This window comes from Lepidochelys kempii, chromosome 1 (genome assembly GCF_965140265.1).
Source record: "Lepidochelys kempii isolate rLepKem1 chromosome 1, rLepKem1.hap2, whole genome shotgun sequence".
Taxonomy (NCBI): Eukaryota; Metazoa; Chordata; order Testudines; family Cheloniidae; genus Lepidochelys; species Lepidochelys kempii.
In genome coordinates, this window is record NC_133256.1 from 27,767,189 (window position 1) to 27,792,124 (window position 24,936).

At 42.6% G+C, this 24,936-nt stretch overlaps 1 protein-coding gene across 7 annotated transcripts in view; it reads right to left on the minus strand.

Annotated features, from left to right (window-relative positions):
* Window positions 1–1,702: 1,702 nt before the first annotated feature.
* Window positions 1,703–24,936, minus strand: part of MTMR2 (myotubularin related protein 2) — an 81,380-nt gene continuing 58,146 nt past the window's right edge. For 5 of the 7 annotated variants that reach the window (XM_073337741.1, XM_073337802.1, XM_073337762.1 and 2 more), the window contains 12 exons: window positions 23,008–23,102; window positions 22,747–22,857; window positions 21,858–21,959; window positions 20,243–20,326; window positions 15,561–15,710; window positions 14,533–14,721; window positions 13,201–13,386; window positions 10,498–10,704; window positions 8,260–8,352; window positions 6,270–6,383; window positions 4,867–5,043; window positions 1,703–3,196 (listed from right to left, as the gene is read on the minus strand). In XM_073337741.1, coding sequence (XP_073193842.1) covers window positions 3,035–3,196; window positions 4,867–5,043; window positions 6,270–6,383; window positions 8,260–8,352; window positions 10,498–10,704; window positions 13,201–13,386; window positions 14,533–14,721; window positions 15,561–15,710; window positions 20,243–20,326; window positions 21,858–21,959; window positions 22,747–22,857; window positions 23,008–23,102 — 1,670 coding nt within the window. In that variant the 3' untranslated portion in view covers window positions 1,703–3,034. The remainder of the gene's footprint in view (window positions 3,197–4,866; window positions 5,044–6,269; window positions 6,384–8,259; window positions 8,353–10,497; window positions 10,705–13,200; window positions 13,387–14,532; window positions 14,722–15,560; window positions 15,711–20,242; window positions 20,327–21,857; window positions 21,960–22,746; window positions 22,858–23,007; window positions 23,103–24,936) is intronic. The other 2 variants (XM_073337782.1, XM_073337772.1) reach the window with 2 other exon arrangements.

The following is a 24,936-nucleotide window of genomic DNA, read 5'->3' on the forward strand; positions in this document are numbered from 1 at the left end:
AGCTCACGAAAGCTCATGCTCAAATAAATTGGTTAGTCTCTAAGGTGCCACAAGTCCTCCTTTTCTTTTTGCTAATACAGACTAACACGGCTGTTACTCTGAAACCTGTCATTAAGGATCATGTTACCCTAACTAACATTCAGTGATGTTTACACTTCATCTTAATGCTAGGCCATTACAAGAGAGAAGACTTCAGCCTCTAATGGATTGACATAGCTGCAGAAGAGGGAGGCACACAGTAAAACACAAGTAGCTTTCCAAAGGAAATGACACTGCCTTAGAGGCAATATACATATGCTGACTGCACAATATCTGCCAAACTACTCTGATCAAGTTGTGTTTGTCTGTATCTGCAAAAAGAACAGGAGTACGTGTGGCAATTTATTTAAGCATAAGCTTTCGTGGGCTACAGCCCACTTCATCATATGCATAGAATGGAACATATAGTAAGAAGATATATATACATACAAAGAACATGAAAAGGTCGAAGTTGCCATACCAACTCTAAGAGGCTAATTAAATAAGATGAGCTATTATCAGCAGGAGGGGGAAAAAAACTTGTGATAATCAAAAGGAGTACTTGTGGCACCTTAGAGACTAACCAATTTATTTGAGCATAAGCATAACACGGCTGTTACTCTGAAACTTGTGATAATCAAGATGGCCCATTTCAGACAGTTGACAAGAAGGTGTGAGGATACTTAACATGGGGAAATAGATTCAGTTTGGGTAATGACCCAGCCACTCCCCGTGTCTATTCAAGCCCAAGTTAATGGTATCCAGTTTGCAAATTAATTCTAGTTCAGCAGTTTCTCACTGGAGTCTGTTTTTGAAGTTTTCTGTTGCAAAATTGCCACCTTTAAGTCTGGTACTGTTAAGTTCCAATTTATTCATGATGACAACAGCACCTCCTTTGTCAGCCTTTTTGATTATGATGTCAGAGTTGTTCCTGAGGCTGTTGATGGCATTGTGTTGAGCACGGCTGAGGTTATGGGGCAAGTAATGCTGCTTTTCCACAATTTCAGCCTGTGCAGGTCGACGGAAGCACTCTATGTAGAAGTCCAGTATGTTGTTTCAACCTTCAGCAGGTCAAACTGCTGAACTGGAATTAATTTGTAAACTAGATACTATTAACTTGGACTTGACTAGAGTCTGGGAGTGGCTGAGTCATTACCAAAATTGAATCTCTTTCTCATGTTAAGTATCCTCACACCTTCTTGTCAACTGTCTGAAATAGGCCATCTTGATTATCATTACAAAAGTTTTTTCTCCTGCTGATAATAGCTCATCTTAATTAATTAGCCTCTTAGAGTTGGTATGACAACTTCCACCTTTTCATGTGCTCTGTATGTATGTATATCTTCTTACTATATGTTCCATTTTATGCATCTGATGAAGTGGGCTGTAGCCCATGAAAGCTTATGCTTAAATAAATTTGTTAGTCTCTAAGATGCCACAAGTACTCCTGTTCTTTTTACTCTGATCAAAACATACAGCTGCATATGGAAATGAGAGCTAGAGGCAAAGCTAAAAAGCCCTTATAAATAGGTTGACTTTTGCTACACCCCCCCAACCTCCTCATTCAAGTGCATATGCATGTATTTGGAAAGACACGATTAAAATGAAAAAAATTAGTTCAACAAAAGTAATCACCAGAAAATTGACTGTTTTCACCCTGATTTCTACAATAAAGTTATTAACATTGATTTTGGACAAAGTTTAATTGATCATTGTGCCGATGACAATGATTCTTTGTTCCAAGTCCACTGTATTCTCTTCTCTGACAGTGTAAAAAGTTATTAAGCTAGTGCTGAAATACGCTAGCAGGCTACACAACTCCATCAACTGACGGCTACTTTTACATGGCGATTGTAATACATGCAGAAAGCTTTCTTTGGTCGATACGCTTACTGTCAACGGAAGAGAAGTAAAACAGTCAGTTTGAATTTTAAGCACATCATCATGATCCCATACTGAAATACGGAAATAACTATTTACACTTACCTAAGCAAAATTAAATTGAGTTGATCCCAGAAAGTGTTGCACTTGCCCTGTTTTATATCATTTACTTTGCCAGCTCTTGCATCTGAGGCGCACACACACACAAAAAAAAATGCAGAAACTATGGGGATCTGTTTCCCACCCCCTCAGTAATTAACATCTGCTTCATAGTACTGAACTGGGTGAAAATAAGTGACGATTCCAGGTGAGGGGGATGGAGATAAACTTGGTCCCAAAAAGGACAAGCTGAGGGATACGAGGGGCTCATCCACTACCCTGTCCTACAGGTAGAAGCTGCCCTTCCTGTAAATAAGGCATCACTTTGCAGTATTGGGTATATACCTAAAAAACAAGTCTGTTTCTTTTAAGTTCCACCTCCATGACAGAAGTAAAGTCACAGAACTTGGCCTAGCTTCCTCTGATGTATACCAGTGATTGGTTCTTTCCTATCTATCTAAATAGTAAAAAGCATTCTATTATTCAGGTCCTATCAGCATCTGTCTTTCAGTGACACGTTGGCAAAACAATTCAACTGATAGTTATATGTATATTGACATTGATAAGTCAAACTATTCAATGGCTATATTCTAAACATTTGAGTCAGATATGAATTCTGCAGACTGATTTCTTACTTCAGTCTCTTTTCGTTTCTTTTCAGCAAGGTGGAGAATTTTCATTGTCCTCCTCCTCTGTAGATACTTTGCTTACAGAATACTTCCTTCCAAGCAATAGTTGCTCATTCAAAGCAAAATGATTTCTAACAGCTAAGTCAGTGAGAGCTCTAGGTTTTGTTTTTAGGTGACAAGTGCAATTAGTTTTAGCATCATCTAGCCACCAAGATAATTGCATGGGATCTGCCCTTTTTTTAGCTTAAGCTTCCTCTAGTGCTACAATACTAATAAATTACCCTGGAGAGAAATGTAATAAATAAGGTGGTTGATGTCTCCAAGACACCAGGATCTAAATTCAAAGGGTTTCCTATTAGAGCTGCCCTTTTCAGGTGGTCCTGGGAAATACTTAATAGAAGTCCATATTATACAACTGTTTGTACAGGAGTGACACACTGTGCAGGAGAGCCAGCTCTCTCCGAGGATGAGGTTGATCGGTTGGTAATCTCTCTCTGGAGCTCCTCTACTTTCTTCTGCAACTCAGCCCGTTTGGCAAGAAGTTCCTTGTATCGACTGTGGACAGGCTCCTGCAATGCAAAGGAACGTGCAGCTGAGTGACAATAAAAGGCTGCATAGGCCAAGCCTGCTAAAACACTAGATGTCATTACTGCCTCAGTTGGTCTTTGTCCATTTTTTAGTTTGTAGGGTATAAGGGTTATGCCATCCTCTCCTCTTACCCACAGCGCATAAGCAAATTAATTAGCTGTTCTGACTTCCACATACCTTGCCACTTTTCTGTCACCGGCACTCTCACAGCCTGCTAGTTCCAGGGCCCTGATGCTTCTTGGCCTCAGTGGCTGTATTTTATTTACAAAGCTGATTTGGGAATGAGACAAACTAGCAGGGTAATAACATAAACATTGTGAATTGTAAAAGCTGAGACCTGCAAATCTCTCAGTCACCTCTCCCCTTGGCATCTCAATGCTGCTGATAATTAATTAGGACGAGAAGCTGGATATGAGTCAGCAGTGTGCCCTTGTTGCCAAGAAGGCCAATGGCATTTTGGGATGTATAAGTAGGGGCATAGCGAGCAGATCGAGGGACGTGATCGTTCCCCTCTATTCGACATTGGTGAGGCCTCATCTGGAGTACTGTGTCCAGTTTTGGGCCCCACACTTCAAGAAGGATGTGGATAAATTGGAGAGAGTCCAGCGAAGGGCAACAAAAATGATTAGGGGACTGGAACACATGAGTTATGAGGAGAGGCTGAGGGAGCTGGGATTGTTTAGCCTGCAGAAGAGAAGAATGAGGGGGGATTTGATAGCTGCTTTCAACTACCTGAAAGGGGGTTCCAAAGAGGATGGCTCTAGACTGTTCTCAATGGTAGCAGATGACAGAACGAGGAGTAATGGTCTCAAGTTGCAGTGGGGGAGGTTTAGATTGGATATTAGGAAAAACTTTTTCACTAAGAGGGTGGTGAAACACTGGAATGCGTTACCTAGGGAGGTGGTAGAATCTCCTTCCTTAGAGGTTTTTAAGGTCAGGCTTGACAAAGCCCTGGCTGGGATGATTTAACTGGGAATTGGTCCTGCTTCGAGCAGGGGGTTGGACTAGATGACCTTCTGGGGTCCCTTCCAACCCTGATATTCTATGATTCTATGATTCTAATTCAGTAGATGTCGAATAAGGGCACTTTGGAGATTCTTTTAAGTATCTCTAACTTGTCCTAAATGCTTAAAAACACTGCTTCTGATTTCTAGTGACCAAGATTTTCAGAAGTGAATGCATAAAGTTAGGCCCCAAAGTCTCTCTTTACGCATCTAGGGCAAACATTTCCAAAGTGCCTCAGTGATTTGCGAGCCTAAGTCCCACTGACGTTCAATGAGGCTTGGGTGCCTGAGTCCCTCCAGTAAGCGGGACCTGATGCTTCTGAAAATGCTATGCCTGCTCAAGTGATTTGATTTCTCAAAGTGCTGAGCGCCTACAGCTCCCAGGGATTTCCAGCCCACTTACCTGGGAGTCTACAGTCAGACACCCAGTTTTTAAAATCCTGGCTGATATTTTTAAAACTAAAGTTAGGCACCTAGTTCAATGACACACGTTGCAGGTACATTGCTTGCAAATAGGTTTTGTTTTTAAATTTAAGCTGTGGCAGCTTGGGCTTGGAAGGTAGTGCAGCTCCCAGGTGCCTGGTTCCTTAGGAACATCAGAGACAAGATTTTTGACACACACAGTATTTTAGAAACAAAATGGTCACCTGTGGTTTCATCCTTGGATTCCATCTGATGTAATATCCCACCCAAAGCTCTAGGTGGCGCATGCTGGCCACAGGATACAAGACATGGTTGGAGTAGCACACATACAAGGGATTAGTGAAGTCTTCAAGTTGGCTATTGATGTAAGACCACAATGACAGTGTCTTTTTTGGAAGGTTCTTTAAGGAAAAAAAATAAAACCTGTTTTACATACCCAGCCATATGAACACTAGTATTTATCTGCACAGTTTTGACTATTTATACCAGCATATACATATGTTTACTATTAATAAAAATCTGGCTGCCTTTTCATAACTAAAAAAAATACATTGTATGCTTTTTTCTAGGCATATACACACTGTGGCATGCAAACATCCCTTATTTCATCTCAACCTGCATCACAATCAAGGGAATCATCATTGGCACAAAAAGGGGAAGGCTGCCTGGAGAGGAGATGGGGTTTTCTGAAGCTGGAATGACAAATGTTCAAGCCCCATGTACACTGGGAAAACTGGGACACACAATTCACCAGCAATGTGGTTTTAATAGTGATTCTGACCACTGTGTTGTCAAATTCAGCTCAGTGCACATCTATGCAACACAGCGATTAAACACCATAGTCCTGACTAGACTACAACCTCCACTGTTGCCATCCCCAGGGGAGAATTACAGATGCCATTTTCCCTAGTGTAGATGCAGCCTTTGTGTAATTAAATGGTGCTTCCAGCAAGTGGAGACCGAGCGAGCGCCATTCATTTTCCTTTTGATTTCAGGTTGGGGTTGTACATGTAACTCTGGCTTAGTGTTTTAAGTCATGCAAATGTACCCAACATTCCTCCACTTGCACTTTGGGTCTTGTAACTGCTTTGAGCTCTGCCAAGGCAGGCCAGGCTAGAGTAACGAGCTACAGCCACATGCCTCCTAGTAGCTGGCAGTTCCATTCTCTCCAAGGAAAAGCGCACACCTGGCACCCTGTTACTGCCATATGGTCTGCTGGATGTGACACGGTAGGACTGTGCACACATTTTAGTTTATACAATCAGCTCGCTTTCTAGTATTCCTGGGCAGGGAGTTGAAAGTATGATTTTATTTGAACTTTTGATAAACATCTCCTAGGCAACTGATAGCTGTTAAGACAGAGGCTAATGGTTGAAGGTGCCTTTAGAGATTCTGAATACGCTGAAATGTACACAAGTCTGAAGTACAGAAATTAAGCTCTGAGTAGTTTACACCAGTTTACAGGGGGAAAGAATCCTGAATGCCAGCGTTCAGCTGGAAGACCTGTTAGGGCCAAAACTTGCTCCCACTGGAGTCACTGGGAACGTGAACAATGCCATCAGCATCATTCACCCATTTTAGGAACATTGAGGAATTGCATTATTCTTGGAAAGAGGTGAGCCCTTACCTCCTTCACCCTCTGCTGCTCACTGCTACACAGGAAAGTCCCAAACAAACAGCTGTACAGGTGGTCCAGAATGATCATCAGGAAACAGTCATTGAATTCAAATGCGGTAGGAAACTTCAAACACAACCAGGAAGATTGCGTGTTTATTTTTGTTAGTACATTGCTTGTTGCTAATAAACACACATACCACTATAACAGTCAATTGTGTTAGTTAATGAGCTGAATATACCCCCTATGCATTTCTAATTTCGGATTTGTTTGTGTTATTTGGCTGTCTCTGTCTCCAAAATCATATTACTACTTTCTGAGAACAAACGCTTTGCTCAGAAATCTGCTTTACATGTGCAGTAAGGAATTCTGAGCAAAAGCCAGAGGCCCGAAGAGTCTGATCACTGTATTTATATACACCCAGAGCTGCTTAAATTGGGGCTTGCACTTTATGCAGGTCTCTAATGCCAGAACTTTAATGAGGTTATGAACAAAAGGGTGCCGCAGATATAAAATAAACAAACTCTAAGTAGGAGTGAAAGCTCTATCTATTTAAATGGAAACAATTCACGCATCCAATTGGAAGTCTTCCATGAGGCTGCAGCAGAAGGCCATGAAACCAGTTCACATGTTGGGAATAGGTCGTGGGAACCTAGGAATTGCTATCACATGCAAGGCCTTAACATTGGCTGAAGCCTCTAGGTGTACTGTAATCCACATGTATAACAACAATCTGAGCTGCTTGGAAAACAGATACAAAGCTTCACTACATTTTTCCCCCTTTTGTTTTAAAAATAGTTTTTCAAAATTTAATCAGCACTTTTCTGAATATTGAATAATTCTGACTCGCTCTATAGAGGGTGGAAAACCTGGGCCGGGGGGGGGGAGAAGTTGTGAAAACTGTATCCCCATTTTTTTCGAGTCAGGGCAGAGCTATGCAGTAAGGAAGGTGGGCCCGATCTGGAGTTGTGTGCGAGCGTGATATGGTGTATGTGTGAGTGGGTGAGGGTGCAGTCAGAGCAGGGTCAGGGGACAGAGAGAAGTGTGAGGGTGGGGTGGTTTGAAACGGTGTGGTGCGGGAAACACAAGGGGACAGCAGGAAATCTTGTTCTGTATCCCTTACCATCCTGTCCTCCCTGGCTTCTGAGCCCTATTCCCAAGGCTAGATGATATAACGGGTCTTTTCCATCTCTGATGCCTATGAGTCTACGTCATCAGCTGCCATTCAGTCCATCCCAAACACCTACTCCTCCCAAGGAACTTGATGAGAGAAGGATTAAGACGACCACTGAGAAGGATGCTTTAGCAACATCCAAGAAAGGGACATGCTGCCACCTCTCCTGTTTGGCAACTGAAAAGTACCATCTAAAATGGCATCCCTGTTCACCATTTTTATCATAGGTCGTTTTTTTCAATGGTGTCTAGCCACCTTTGTCAAAAGGATAAAAATACAACCTACAGGCCCTGGCGCAGAGGCCAAGTGCAGAGTGGACACAGTGGCATGGCTCTCACTCTAAGCCCCTGGAGATGTTCCCTCCAGAGCAGAAGAAATTTAAGTGGCCCTGCTCGTACAGTACCTGGTCTGTGAGTAAAGGAGACTCCAGTGCATAATCATTCACAATTTAGGAGCAATGCATTCACTTTTAGAACATGTTAAAGTGAAACAAAACCCAGCTGTCTTCAATCCCGTCTCCTCTCACACAATTAATGCCACTTGGGGAAAATAAAATTTTCAAAAGTCACAAAATGATTAAGGAGCTTAAGTCTGATTTTCAAAAGTGTATTAGTCACTTAGGCTCCTAAATCCCATACGGATTAAATGATGACAGTTAGGCTCCTAACTCAGTCACTTTTGACAATTATACCCAAACAAAAACAGAAAAGAACAAAAAAGCCACACAGAGGATGCTGTATTTTAATTTCAAAGTTGAACAGCAAGATTACTGGCCAGACACACCCATCTAAGTCCTGCATAAAGCATGTTTGCAGCTTAGAAATTTACCTGTCTTGTCATTTGCCAGACACAATCAATGAACTGGAGAAATACGGGAGATCTGTCTGCATCTGCATGATTCTTATCTCCATGGCCAACTCTCTGATGCAAAACAAAAAAAGAACATGAACTAATACAGTGCTTCACAAAAATTGCTTGGATTCTGTGTACCTGGGTTACCAATGCAGCAGCCCGCAATAGCTGTAAGATAGTCTAAAAGTGTCCTGATTTTGCTGTGTTTATATTAGTAAGTGCAGAAGTTCTGGACAGCTAGTCCTCTAGTATTTGAAGTGAGATCATTTCTGAGGGACATATTAAGTGCACTTAAGAAAGAACTAAAAACAAAAGTGATCTGAATAGAAGCTCCAGATGTTATTCCGACATGGATTTCATTTACCAGCTAGAGTTCAAACTAGACTAGAAAAAGTTTAAACTTTTGTTCCTTTCAATTATATATATCATCATCCTCCTCTTCAATCAGTAGTACAATATAATGGAGCCAAGCGTTACACAGAAACACAGCCCCTAATGATAATTATAACATAGCACTTCCTAGCTGCCAAGCCCTGTACAAACACTTGCTCATCCTCACCACCCCATGAGAGGTAGTTATGAAAATGCCCCTAAGAAGTAGGCCTCTGACACTGACCTGGATGCATGGCCTTGGGCAAATCACTTAAGGTCCCAATTCAGCAAGCACTGAAGCCATAGAGGTCGTAGAAGACTTTTTAAATTAAAGGCTGGGGGAAGGCTGAGAGGTGCGTAGGACCACACGGTCTGGACGGAGACATCCATTAGGGGAGGATTTATTAGAGGGGATAATCTATATCCTACTAAAGAGGAGAGGATAGAAATTGATAAAGTACATGTAGGAAGTCCAGAGAAAATTCAGATGAAAAAGAGTCCCATTCAGTTACATCACATGAAGGCACGCAATTGTACCCAACTTAATACTGACAACTTTTTATAAGTGCTTGGATACAAATGCTGATGTCTAAATCCTAAAATGGGTGAACTTGAGTGCCTGGTATTAAATGAGTATATTGATATAATAGCCCTCACAGAAACTTGGTGGAATAATAATGGGACACAGTAATACCAGGGTACAAAATATATAGGAATGACAGAATAGGTCTATGAATGGTGTGGCGAGAGTGAATAGAGAAGTGTTATTTACCTCTTCATACAACACAAGAACAAGGGGTCATCCAATGAAATTAACAGGCCGCAGGTTTAAAACAAACAAAGGAAGTACTTGTACATACAAGTACATACAATGCACAGCAAACCTATGGAACTCATTGCCAGGAGATATTGTGAAGGCCAAAAGTGTAGCTGGGTTCAAAAAAAGAATTAGATAAGTTCAATGGCTATTAGCCAAGATGGTCAGGGACACAACCCCATGCTCCGGTTGTCCCTAAACCTCCGTTTGCCAGAAGCTGGGGCTGGACAACGAGATGGATCACTCAATAACTGCCCTGTTCTGTTCGTTCTTTCTGGAGCACCTGACATTAGCCATTGCTGGAAGACGGGATAGTGGGCCAAATGGACCATTGGTCTGACCCAGAATAGCCACTCTTCTGGTCTTAAGCATGTAGGTAATAATAATACCTCTCTCTTATAGAATACTTTTCAGATGTAGATCTCAAAGTGCTTTACAGAGAAGATCAGCATCGTTATCTCCCTTTTATAGATGGGACTAATCATCTCCTTACAGTTTAAGCACATGGTTTACTGTTTTGCTGGATTGGGCCGTCAATCACTCGACTACCTCAGTTTCCCCACATGTAAAACGGGGGATAACATCACAAGTAAGAAGATGGGAAAACTGTTAAGTGACCACCCAAGATCACATAATGAAATCAGTGCCACAGGTAAGTATTAGATACAGTATTAGATCAGATAACATTAACCAACATCAACTGACTGCAGTCTAAGGACAATGAGCAAAAATCAACGAGTGAGCTGTAGCTCATGAAAAATTATGCTCAAATAAATTTGTTAGTCTCTAAGGTACCACAAGTCCTCCTGTTCTTTTTGCGGATACAGACTAACACGGCTGCTACTCTGAAACCTGAAGGATATAATGCTTTTCAGTGGCATTCACCTTTACTCTGAGCTCAGCTCTGATCAAGTAACATTGATTAAAGGAACATATATAGACCTTTTGCCTATGTCACTAATCCAGTGAGATGCTCTTCATTCAACACCTAGCAACTGAATCTGCTCAAAAGGCTATTGACTCACCAGCTGAAATCTGTGCCCAAAGCTCAGCCATTCCTTCTCCACAAGCACCTCGAACCCCCTTATTGTTCGATAGTAGCCATCGAGAATGAGCATGGACAGAGAAGTGAGCTGAGCTGTTCGGTCCCAGCCGTCGCTGCAGTGCACAACCACAGAGGTTTTCCCCGACTCCACCTTATCAGCAATCCGAAGAGCGCCGGCAAGAATTAGCTGAAACACAGACAGGGCACTAGTGAAGTTTCTCCATAGAATATGAACTACAAGTGGAGAATTGCCTGTGACATCACTAGACAAGACAAGGGCCATGTCTAGGGACTTTTGGAATCAGGCCCAAGGGCCATGTCAACACTTTTGGAATCAGGCCGAAGGGCCATGTCAACACTTTTGGAATCAGGCCCAAACTTCACAATTATAACTGAGACAGGGGCTTGGTTACAGAGTGGTTATGCCCTAGTGAGGTTACAAGTTGTAGGGTAGACATGACTCTGGAAGTGTCCCAGTAGCCAGATGAAATACTTGGTCAGTCCAGAATTTAAACCCAGTTCCCTGGACACAATTAAATCCCATCTATGCTAAAATTTTAATCCTGTTTTAATCATGTTAGGGAACAGCGCTGCTGTAACCAAGTCCCTTGTCTCGGCTACAGCAGTAGTGTACATGGGAAACCTAGATTGGTTGTATTTTCCCACAGGAAGAAACTGTCAAGCCTGCTTTTCCAAGAACAGTTCTTTACTATCCTTTTTTCCTGTAAATGCATAATTTCAGGGAGTTGACCTTTATGTGCTAACCCTGCAAATATAGGTAATCTAATTTTGTCAGATGAGTGAGACTTGGGGCTTGTGTACATAGGGAAACTGGCTGGTATAGCTGGAATAATTATTCCCACTGTAGCTAAACTGGTCAATTTCCCCATGTAGACAAGCCCTTGTTCCAAGTGTTAGTGCAGGGGTGAGCAAACTACGGCTTGCGAGCCAGATCTGGCCCCTCGGGGCTTTGGATGCGGGCTCCGCGCTGCTCCGGGACGCGGCCACACCACATCGCTGCAGCCCCTGGGGGTGGGGCGGCAGAGAGCTCCGTATGTTGCTCTTGCCTGTGGGTACCTCTCCCAAAGCTCCCATTGGCCAGGAATGGGTTACCGTGGCTAATGCGAGCTTCGGGGGAGGTACCTACAGGCGAGGAAAACACGTGAGGCCCTCCCCACCCCCCCCGACTCCCAGGGGCGGCGCGGGGACATGGTACCAGCCGCTTCCCAGAGTGATGCGGTGTGGCGCAGCCCCAGGGCAAGCATGCAGGGAGCCGGTCCTGGCCCCGGTGCATGCCGCTGCCACCCTGGAGCCGCTCTAGGTAAGTGGTGCTGAGCCGGAGCCTGAACCCCTCCTGCACACCGCACCCCAACTCCCTGCCCTGAGCCCCCTGCCGCCTCCTGCGCCCCAACCCCCTGCCTGAGCCCCCTCCTGCACCCTAACCCCCTTCCGTGAGCCCCCTCATATGCTCCGCACCCCTCCTCTGCCCCAACCCCTTGCCCTGAGCCCCTTCCTGCACACCGCACCCCCTTCCACACCCCGCACCTCAGCATCCTTGCCCCGGCCATGCAAGCAATTTCCTCACCCGGATGTGGCCCTCGGGCCAAAAAGTTTGCTCACCCTTGTGTTAGTGCATTAGGCATTTTTACATTAATAGGTTATTCACCCCCCCAAAATAGCTATCTATAAACACACGCACCCATAGAATACTGATTTACTTTGGCTAAATATGTTCTGCCAACTGAACAGCTGACATCAAACTATTCAGCTGTAAGGAACAGTGCAGGACAAACAACATAGTGTACTACTCTTCCCAAAGATTTGGCTTGCTACCTCCTACTTTTAGACTTGAAACTATTGGCTTTCCCTGGGACAACTGTGTAGTATGTACTCACATACCAAATTTACATTTTGGAGAGGAAAAACCCTTGCTGATTTTCAGTGAAACAACAACATAGGATAAAAATCGTAGGCCAAATCTAGCAAAAATCTATGTTAATGTGGCAGCTGAAAGCTTCTTATTTATACATAAATGGCTTTTTCTCTCTCTCTCCAGCTGTTTGCAACTGGGAGCCCTTAATACCCACCTAAAGCAGGGGAAGCTGATGGTACTCAGCACTTTACACAAATAGGCCCCTCATTTCTTTCTCTCTCTTGGTTTATCAGGATTATAGAGAATCTTATTTAAAAAGATTTCCTTCTGGGGGATGAAAACGACTTAATAATTCATCTGGTGCCATTTATATTTTCTCCCATACAAAGTGAAAAACATATATTTTTAGTGCAGATTACTTTTATAGAGAGTAAGAAAAACAAGAATGAAAGAAAGAACTAATATAAAGTCTCTGTGAGAGAGAAAACTTGGACATTGGCCCCAATCCCAACATGTGCTTACCTATATGCATGTGCTTAACTTTACTCATTATGAATCCCAATGAACTTCCCATTGACCGCAGTGGAACTCCTGAGAGTGCATAAAGTTAAGCACATGTGTAAGTCTTTGCAGGATCAGGGTCTTATTCTGTAATATTCTGAGTCTGAAATGAAACACAAAGTAGCAGCTGCTTCGCAGCTGCCCCAGGAGTAGAAAGACTCTTCTGCTTTTATAGAAGCAGAAAGTAGAATGACCCCTCCTTTCAGTTAGATAGATACATACATCACGGATACTAACACATATGCACACCTTGATATGTTCCAGCCAATGAGTCGATTCCAAATTGGACAGCCAATGAGTCTCCTCAATGTTAGGATATACAATCTCCTTCAGTTTTCTCAATGATTCTCTCATAACATGAATATTGTGAATGTCCAAGAAAACTAATTCTGCATTCTGATAGGCATCCTCACTTTCATAGCCCCCTCCTTTAGCCTGGGAAACAAAAACAAACCCATAGAAAATCATCAACAAAATTGTGTTTGGTCTTTCAACCCAGTAGCATTTACATATCAAATAATATTTGTCCTGTATTATCAAAACAATTACAAATAGGCTATCAAAATCCTGATGAAAGAAAGCAGGAAACAGACCTATGCATTGTATTCATTTTACAAACAGGGACAAGGCTATTCCTGTACATAATCTTAATAGATTTTTCCTGCAGAAATGGTTTTTCCTTAATACTATAATTTGTACCTATGTTAAACTGCTGAATATCATATACAAAGGTTAATTTTTATTTTTGATAATTATTAGTTACCACCGCTGAAGTTACAAATTCATCAGACTCACTATGCTACAGTCTGGCAGTCCCACTTTGGGATCCTATGGGAAGGGCAGCATTTTTCCCACTGGTAATTGCCCTTTAAAGGGTGATGAACATAGAGAAAATCCAGATCCTAGGCAGAAAAGGGATTCTTGCATGTAAACAAAGCCCGATATCTATTGTATGCTACATAACAACATTAAAACACGGGTCTGGTCCTGGGCTGCTTTATTAGTCATTCCACTGACTGTCTGACTCTGATAAATCACACGACAGGTCATCACATTTTCAAAAGCGACCATGGATTTCAGATGCCCAGCTCGAGGCATCTCAGGCCCTATTTCCAATGGTCCTGAACATCCACAGGTCCTGTTAAAGACAATATGCACAGAGGGTGCTCAACACTTTCAGAAACAGGCCCAAGCTGCTGGGCACAGAAAAACAGAAGCATCCAAGATTCAAGGTGCCAGAATCTCTGTTCTGAACAAAACACCCTGAACAAAGCCTGTTCTTAAACCCTCTGTGGCTGGCTTAGGGGTCTTTTCTTCCTCTACAGTCTGAGGCCCTGATCCTGCAACTGGATTCATGTAGGTGGATCCTTCCACCTACACAAAGTTCCACTGACATCAGCAGGACTCTGTGTAGGTGGCAAGGGTCTTCCTGCACAAATCTAGCTGCACAATTGGAGCCATTGTCAATGCAACAATTCTACCACGGCAACCCCATCTTCGTCCACACGGATAATATTAAAGGAGGGCAGTAGGCTAGCTCTGAATGGCAACATCCTCTGCTGCTGAGAGAGCACATCTAACCTTATTGGCTACGGCATTAACGCTAGGCCTCGCGTCAAAGATGAAGATTTTATGGGACTGAGCATTGGAATCCATGATGGACTGAAGATACTTTTCATCCTCTTTGCTTCGCTTTCCACTCACTCCAACCATCGGCTGGCTACAGCGCGTGATCGTAGCTTGGCTTTCGGGATGAATCCATGACAAAACCTTTCACAATACACAGGAAAAAAATGGAGACAGGAATTCAGTAGGATAGTGAAATGATTGATCTGTAACTGATTCTGTTGGATCCATTCCTTGTATTTGGTTTGGTTCCAGAGGATTGGACCAAATTAAGTCGTGACTAAATTAAAGTGAAAGCACTGTCCTGTATTTTGTTCTTTAACTTCTGTACGTTCCCAAATCTGGACCCACTTACGAATGTAAGAATATGCTTAAACCTGGCTTTTAAATGTAGTACAGCTAATTCTCCTGTCATTCAGTTATGTGCTCAGTAAGACACACCCTTTTTCACGCATGCCCATTGTGCTGAATTTTGTTTTAATTTTCCCCATTTAAACTGTAAGCTCCTTTGGGCAGGGACTTATCTTTTTATATTCCTGTGAAGCAAATAGCATAATATTGGTTTGCTGCTGAAATAATAAAGGTAATGTTTATGGCATTCCTTATTTATAACCTGATGTTAATAAGAGTCTTCCTCAACCGTAATATAAGACTTCAGAAAAAAAGTATTCAGTTACCCCCCAAAAATCAGAAAAGGCAGAAAATTTTGAATTAAACGGGCTAATTTTGTATCCTAGAAAATTAAGTTGTATTGCAGTCTGGATTTAGTTCAATTTTCTTATCTTCTTAGCACTTCAGTTTAGTCTATGTCTCTTTCATGAAAATGCTGCCTTCAAACTCCTTGCAGAAGTCTTCCCGTTGCATTTATTATCCATCAACCATTTGGATTTGCTCCCTGGCATCCTTTGTCTGATCATTGCATTATTTATGGTACAAATGTCTTTATAAAACCACATTGACGTGTCTTCCTCTGTTATACTCACTGGTATGCGACCCCTTGATCTGAAAGATGCCACTCTCTTTAATTCTTCATCGGGAATATTCACGGGCACGACTAGAATGGCAGGGTATGTATCACACAGCTCGTAGCGCTCGTTTATCTTGGTTATTCTCCAGCTTTCATTGGGAATTCCCTGCATATGAAACAGTAGTTAAGAAAATCAACTACTACAGGGTCCCCAGCCCAAGGAAAGAGACCAGCGGACTTTGCCGTCACTTCTAAGAATTTAAATTCAAGGGCATATACAAGCGTGTCTGTATTAAGGAAGGAAACGTATGGCAGCAATGCCAGTTGTATGAAATGGCCAGTTATCTCTCTTGTCTTTGTGATGGGGTTGGTAAAGTGCTCCCCTGCAAGAGGGACAGTGATTTAGCTCATGGAGACCAAGCAGTGGAGAATATCAGTGAGGGTGGGTAAAACTACAAGACCCAAATCCACATCACACACGGAAAATACATTGTGAAACAGGTGAGGCAATGCTTTGACAGCAACTTTCTCCCTGCTCCCATTGTGGCCCCTAACGTAACTGGCTGCAGGAACAGAGCCCAGGACAGGAGCCGGCCAGCCCAAGCTTCTCTTCTTCTCTGTCACTCAGATCAACCTTGGATGGCACCCCAGTGATGCTCACAACAGGCACCCCTTTTTGGTGAGTGGGGATGGGAGCCACCAGACAAGGTGGAGGAGAGACCAGAAGGGAGAAGAGTCAGTAAAGCACATGGAAAAGAGAAGGGGGGAGCAGGGGGGAGACAGACAATGGAAAAAGGAGAGAGAAAATAAAGGAGCAATGTTAGTAACTGTGTCAGGACATGGTTCAGAGGACGTGGGATTCCCATCAACCAGTCCCCCATGCCAACTGGGACTTCTCATAAGGAACTGACAAGCTGTGGTTTAGGGTGTCCACACACCAATGCTGTTTTGACACAACTGTTTTGGTATGTGGCTGCACCCAGGAATTCTGGGATCCAGAAGCACTTTTTCCTATAGCACCCTGTGTAGCAGTTGTGGAACTAGTATGTAATAATCTAAGAATACTGAGACGGAAGAATTTTATGAACCCTGAAAGGGACCTGGTCAGCAAGGTGAGGTTACTGTATAACTATGGTGGGTTATTAGAATTTCCTGTATGATTGTACTGATCTAACTTGTACTGGGAGCAGTGGAATGTTTATTATATGCCTGTAATGCTTTAATTCAGTGGGGGCTGAGCAGGAAGTCAACACAATGGCTTCCCAGATGAGAACATCCTGATACACACTTGGAAGAGAATGAGGGAGGCTATGAGTTGCAAGGACCCTTCCTACCTCCTGTCTCTGTCTAGCTACATGCCTTGTTTTCCTAAAGTGGGGCATTAGCAGATCAAAGGGCTATAAACAGTTACAAAGGGACTGGATTCCTGTGAAGGGAGGTGATTAAAGGACTGAGCAAGATTTAAAGTGACACTCCCTGAAGCAGGGAGCAGGTCAATGCGATTTGACAGGGAGACAAGCTGACATACAGAGAGGTATAGATGCCTGGAAGGGAGATGGTTTATCTTCTCCAGGTAGGCTCGCACCACTTGCAGTCCCTGAACTCAGGAGCATAAAGAGCCGCATCTGTGCAGAGTCCCTGCATGAGGGCACAGGGAGGAAAGCAACTTATGCCCCCTCCATTCAGGGACCAGACGCTATCTGCCTCATAGTATTGGCTCATGCTAATCTTTAATCTCTTGTTACTTACATTCACATCATCTAAACATGCAGCATATGGACTTTTATTCACCTGAATCACGCCCCCTGTTGGTCACATGGTGAAAATGCAGGCATTGAATTAGACCGGATGTGAAGGCCACAATCCCATAAAGCACATGTGCTTAAAGTTAAGCATAAGTACTTTCCACTGAAACCCAAACCACTAGTCTCATGCTTAAAGTTAAGCACGTGCTTAACTGCTTTACTGAATCAGAGTCTAATTGAGGGAAGATTCTACACTAAGCCTGATTTTGAATCGTTTTTCCGATCAATTCCTGTTTTCCCTTCCTAGGAAATGTTCCCTTTTAAAAATCTGTTCTCTTTCTCTACCTTTCTGCTTCTGGGCAAGCATTGATGCTCTTCCCTCTCCAGCACCGCTTCAAGTATCTTTTCCTATTTGTTTGTTCTGAAACCTGCATGCTGAGATTCTACCACGCATCTAACCAGAGCATAGTATCATTCCAGCACACCTTCCTTGGGGAAGCATCACACATTTCGAGCTTCAGAACCCCTTGTAAGATTTTCCAATTGCTCCCCACCTTGTTTGAAACTTGAAAGCTTTACGTTATTCCCAAGTCATCTAGAAGCCTTTTGGGCTTAGCGGAATTTTATTCACTTGGCAGTTCTGTTTCATATTTTGCCAGTCAGCGTGTAATAAAAATCAGGGAGCGATTTCAGTTTGAAATTTAATTTGCCACATATGATCTCAATTACCAACTCAGACCCAAGCCTCTCTCAGGTCCTTTTGTTCTCTACACGTTGTTTATTATTCTCCGTCATTTTATGTGACTGATCATTTTTAATAAGTTACACGCTTCTCTCTTTCCTCAGGGACATTTACAGAGTAGTTTGGGGTTCACTTAGCAGATCCTTCCTCATCTCCAGGATCTCTATTGTAGCCATCTCCTCTAGACCATTTATGCAAATTTGAAGAGATCACATCACATCCATGGTTTCAAACACATCTGGCATTGGCAACCCTATCCTCCTCCAGAAGTCAGACCTTTTCTGAATGCCTGACAGCTGGCTTCTACTTGTTGCCCTCTACTCCCGCATCCAGAGAGAAAAGATCCACTTGGTCCGTGAGATGCCAATTAAGATGCAAGACCATGGGGTCCCTGTAGAATCAATGCACAGCTTGAGCCAAAACCAGCTCTCCCAGAATTTTTTTTTAAATCCATTCCAGAGGTTCTCTAGATAACACATACATTTTGCCTCTGTGATTTCTGTTCACACTTCATATGGTCACAGACAGGTAATCTCATTATCGAATTTGCTATATTATCCCAGTTTTGTTATAGTATGCACAAATCCCAGTACCATGCCAGGAACACAATACTGATTTATTAATGGACAGTTATTATTTTAACAAGAATATCATATTATTTACACATTATCCGATGCATTCAATAAGATTCAAGTAAAGATTCAAAACAAGGATCAGACACTTACTTATACAGACCCAGACAATGAGAACATCCAGAGTTACAAACAGCAATAAATAAATAGATCGAAATACCCCAAAGTTTGGCAAGGGACAAATACCCTCATGATTCAGGACCTAAGCAAACCTTTCATCACAGTCAGAATTCAGATCATGCCTTGTCTTCACTGCAAAACCCAAGTGTGTTTTTACACTGAGATAGCTAACTCGATGTAACATCCTAGAGGAGACAAGGCTTTGTAATTTTTACCTTAATGTAACTAGTCAAGGTAAACCCTAGGCTTGAGGGATGGGGTGGGGGGGAAGAAAGATGGTTGATCTCAATTACATATATACCTGTGCGTTGTCTCCCCTCTGATTTTACATTGAGAGAGCTATCTCAATGCAAATAACCCACTTTTCTTGCAGAGAAGACATAATCCTAGGCAGTATTTACACTAGGAAGAAGTTGGTAGGGTTCCCCCACCCTGCGCCCTGAATGTCTATACTGCAATTTTATAGCCTGGCAGCCCAAGCCCCGCAATCCCAAGTCAGCTGACCCAGGCCAGTATGGCCACACCATGGGTCTTTTATTGCAGTGTAGACGTACCCCTAGAGTTCGTTACCTCAAGTTAACTATTGCCAAGTAACTCAAAGTAGTTAACACCTTTGTAAAGGCCAGTTTGGATACACTCCAAATCTTTGTTCCAGGCTATGGACATTTGTACCTTACCCTGCCTAGGTTGATCCCTTAAAATAGCCCCCAAGACAATGTACAGTATATATTACAATATTTATATGGATTTTCTCCTTCCAACTTCCTACTTAAAACATTTTAAAAAAACTCTTTAAAGAAACATTTTTTATTTAAAAAGAAAAAAACCCTTAGGAAACTGTAAATGTCTAGAAAAAGGATTAAAACTAATTAAAGCATGATGGAAAAACCGTAACACCCATCATTAAATAGGGGCTGATCTACACTGAAAACTTACATTGGTATAGCTGTATCTCTTGGGGTGTGAAAAACCCTCTTACCCCTGGTGTAAACAGTGCTAGTTTGAGAAAAGAATTCTCCCATCGACCTAACAACTGCCTCTCGGGCAGGCGCATAAACTACAGTGATGGGAGAAACATGGTCGTGGTTTTAAGCGTAGACATACCCTAGAAAGTTCAATGGGCTTGTGCCTATACTAGCAAAATTAGCACTCATTTCAGCAGCTGCCAGCACCTCTGTAGCCGACAGTGTAGACAGAGGCCACAGGTGTTTTTACCACGTTATCAGGAAAATAGCAGCAACCTGAGTCCCCTTTACACTAATGTTTAAGGTGTTGTTACTGCCTGCGGGGCTGGACCTCTGCTGTCAGTTACTGAAATATGCTGACCACTGCCCTGACCCTGCAGACACTTCTGAGTTGGGTTCTTCCTCCTTACACACCATCAGTAATTCTATTCCAGCCAAGACCTTACCTTCCAGAGAATAACGTACAGGAGCAAGGATGTGAAACGAGCACCTACCTGTCTTCTGTACTCCAAAATAGGGTCATACACCTTCCAGCCATTTTCAGGGAAAACCTCTCTGTATTCAAATGCAAAAAGGGGCTGAGAGAAAGAACATTTACCATTAAATACTCAAAGTTCATTTTCCATGTTATCTGACATCTCAGATAATAACCGGTGACTCTTCTTTTGTTTCTACGACACTACTTTTCTTCAAGCCTTTGTAAAGTAATTGACACGCCCGCTCTACAGTGTAATTAACACACCAACGTACATTCCTCCATGTTCATTATCACACTGATCTATTACCTCCTACATCACAGGGACAAAAGGTGTTTATTATTAAAAGAAAATGACTTGTGTGGCAAGAAGGCTCCTCTCACACATTATGTAGAAGTGCATCCTTTACTAAAGCAACAACTGCATGGTCATCACATCCTTGAACGGACCAGCTGGACCAGCTGTTCTGCAGATGCGAGAGTAGTCAGCCAAATATTGACTGTGAACCTCTGACAGATTTCATTGTATCCGGAACATTTTGCTCCATTACAAGCATGTGAGCATCAGTGAGAAAAGTCCCCACCCAGGCTTCTCAAATAATTGTACAGTGACACAGAGGAGTTGCATTTCCTTTACACATGAAGAATATACTATATTTCAGTTTCAAAATATGGCATGATCCTGCAACTTCTTGCAAGTGGACGCAGCAATCTGTCTGCACAGAGCCCCGCTGAAATAAGTAGGTCCCACTCAAGTGTGGCACAGGGGAGTTCTCTCACTGATACTCACATCAGTGGGTCTCCACAATGCAGGCACAGAATGAACATGCACACAAAGTTGCAGGATTGGGGAATTTATGAAATTTGCTCAAACAATTTCATGTAAAATGTGACAAACTGCTGCTCTAACTGCCATGAAATCAATGAAAAGACTCCCATTGACTTTAGTAGAGCAGGCTTTGAGGCCGTACGGGCATTTAATAACTATTAATAAATAATAATAATAATAATTTACACTTAAAGAATACTTCCCATTTAACATCGCATTGCTTTACAGATATTAATTAATAAAGTCTCAGCACTCCTGGGGAGTAAGCAATTTATTATTATTTTAGAAATGGGAAAATGAGACAAAAAAGTGACTTGCCCAAGATCATCTTGGAAGTCTGTGACAGATACAGGAACAGAATCCAATCTCGGGTCTCTTGCTCTTGGGCTTTAATCACTAAACCAGACCGCCTGTCGTTTCAACACACCTAGAATTCCAGAAGACCTCGATCTAAGCAGCATTTTGTCCACATAGGGTACGTCTACACTGCAATTAAAAACCTGCGGCAGGCCTGTGCCAACTGACTCGGGCTAAGGGGCTGTTGAACTGCACTGTAGATGTTCAGGTTCTAGGACCCTGAGAGATGGGAGGGTCCCAGAGCTCTGGCTGCAGCCCAAGCGTCTACGCTGCAATTAAACACCCTCTTAGCCTGAGCCCCTTAGCCCAAGTCAGCTGGCACAGTGTAGACATACCCAGAAAGGATTTAATATCAGCATTTCTCCTCTCACAAATAAAATCGCCCCATAAAAATAGTGCTGTGCACCAACAATCTGCATCTTCTGGTAACAGCAGGAGAAATACCTACCAAATTATTGGATACTGGAAAAGCGTATTTCATTAAGTTCTCAAATATGGATCGCCTAGTTCGTCCCTCAGGTTTATGAGCAAACCGTAAGTTTCGAATGTCCTAGAAGAGGATATAAATGGAGACTGTGACATCACCTCTTTGCCTCTTCCCTGCTCCACATCTCTGGATTATGATTTCTAACAAAGGGAAGCTTTGAACAATGGACTGAGGCCCCCCAATCTTTTGGGTGATGCAGAGAGACTTATTGCAAGCTAGCAGATTTAACATCACTGCTGTTATCTTGGTCTACAAACTCTGAAATCAACTGTGATGTATATGATGTACTTTAACCATTTAATAACTCTCTTCCCTTTTTTTATATTAATAAACCTTTAGTTTACTAAAGGATTGGCTACCAGTGTGGTTTTTGATAGGATCTGAAGTATATTTTGACCTGGGGTGGGTGTCTGGTTCTTTGGACTAGATGAACCAAACATGTGATTTCTGGTTTTAGTAATCATTTATCACAGAAGTCTGGTTAGTCTTGGTGGTGCATAAGGGGCTAGAGGGCCTGAAGGGAACTGTCTGTGGCTCCATAATAACTAGTATAGTATTTTGGAAGCATACATTTGTCACTGGCTTGCTGAAATTTTATTATAGAGTGTACCACCAGTTTGGGGAACAAGCCCTGTTTTCTGGCAATCTGAGCTTAGCACGCTTAGCTGTGTCCCATACCAGGCAGCGGGACACCCTCTTTAAAAAGGGTTTCAGAGTAGCAGCCGTGTTAGTCTGTATTCGCAAAAAGAAAAGGAGTACTAGTGGCACCTTAGAGACTAACCAATTTATTTGAGCATAAGCTTTCGTGAGCTACAGCTCACTTCGAAATCTTCTCCCCAGGACCACTTACCTTGCATACAATCTCCAGCCCATACGAATTCTCACCACGGCTGGAAGCACCCCCAATTTTCTCCACTCTGTTGATCACACCTAAAGAAGCATCTAGGACAAACGGTGGGTCCTGGAGACAGTTAAAATTTATTAGTTTAAAAGGAAAAAACAAATAAACCAACCACCAAAACATATAACCGCTATTTTTACAGTCATAACGGCAGGTCCAGCGCTTCAGAACATACAGAAGACAAAGGAATCAAATGGTTACAAAGCTTACCCTTTCCATGCTTTTGAAATATAGCCTGTAGTTTGTAACAGTCAGGGTTCCTCTTACAGCTCCAGTGAATGGGCAGATGTAAGTCACATCTTTGGCTAATAAGTGAAAGAAAGAGAAACGCAGCTAGTGCAAGTTTAAGGTTAATCTATGGGAGCAAAAACCTAATAGCAGTAACTTACATTTACAGTTTTGCCACTTTTACTCACATGGGCAGTCCCACTGAAATCAATGGCACTCCTTGCATGAGCAAGTGCTTCCAGGTATGATCAAGGGTTGCACAATCCTGCCCAGATTTATGAGTGCAATTTCCATTACAGTTATAAAATAAGGGTTCAAAGTAAAGGCTATTTGTGCTCTGGTATGAAACTGAACCTGCCTACAAATACCACCATGTAAGCACATCTCTAGGTTACACACATTGCTTTCAATATCACTGTCTAGTCAATACTTATCCAGAAATAAGGTAGAAGTTTGCAAAGGAAAGAGTCTCTAAGTTTTTGCAAAAATCATGCACCACACTAACACAAACACTGTGGAACAACTGTGCAATTTTAAGAGACATTTGTTTTATTACTAGCATGCAAAAAAAAATATCAATCCTTTGATCTTTGTATGGGTGCATATGATGAGATGGATGAAATGTGTTGTAAATTCTATAACTAGAAAAAAGAGGGGGGGGGGAATAAAACAGTTCACAAAGAGAAGAAACCAGAAGTTACATATGGCTACACAGTTGATTCATAAAAAAAAAAAAAAAAGATTACTATTAAAGTTTATTAAACTTTAAAAACTTTAAAAACGTTATTAAACTATTAAAGTTTATTAAACACCCTAATCAGGACTGGGGCCCCCGTTGTGTTGGAATGACACAAACATAGAAAAGAGACCATCACTGCCCTGAAGGGCAAATAGCTAATGTTGTGTAAAAATCAGCATGAAACTAAACATTGATCCTGGTCAGTGCTGTGATACCAATTCAGATATCGTCATAAATGCAAGAAGCCACTTTTCCCGCGGCTGCTTTTCGCATGCGTAGGTCCTGATCCTTCAATTAACTCTGAGACAGTGAACTTCTGCATTTGATTGGTACAAATCATCATAGCTCCATTGGCTTCAATTTACCCAGCTGTGGATCTGACTGAAGGAGTTTATTTGCCAACTGCCAACGATTTTAATCTTTAATTCAGCAATAAAGTCAATCTGCCACAAACGATTATTTTTTGGTTTGAGTGATGATGACTCAAAACAGTCCCCTTCTGAAAAGGCGGTCAATGCTTCTCATTCATTCTAGGCAAGCGGTGCTGCTGGCTCTCTACTGGGAACACTTCCCGTAGCAACCCTTCTGTTTCTTGTCAGTTAAAAATGCCAACAGTCAAGTGGCTTTTTACCCGCCCCCCCACCTTCAGTCATTGCCACGCTACGTCTCGTGTCACTAAAACACTCTGCAGGCTCTGTGCAACAGCACTGGCTTGCAGCACTCTGCAATGAGAGGTACCAGCACTCCTTCACCATCAGAGGCACAAACAATCTTTTCAGAAAAGGCTTATTGACTACAGCTGCCAAATCCAAGCAGTTTGCAAAGAACAGACCTCCTTTAGAAACTCCAGCTTCAAAACCCTACTGGACCCATTTGTCACGGCATGTGACTCCCAGTGAAGTCAGTGGGAGAGCTTGCCTGGCAGTCTGGCAACAGAGCGTGGCTGCCACGTGGGGATCACTGGGTTCCCCAGGGTGCCTGTGTTGGATGCCGGGTGGAATAAGTGCATTCAGCTCAAAGGTCGATGGGGCAGGACAGGGGTGTGGTCTCAAGCAGTCTGTGTTGCTCATTACTGACCCCTTAAGCCAAGTCAGAAATTACATTGATAAGTTCCTATACTGACAGGCTAGACCAAAGGTGGGCAAACTACGGCCCGCGGGACCCTCCTGCCC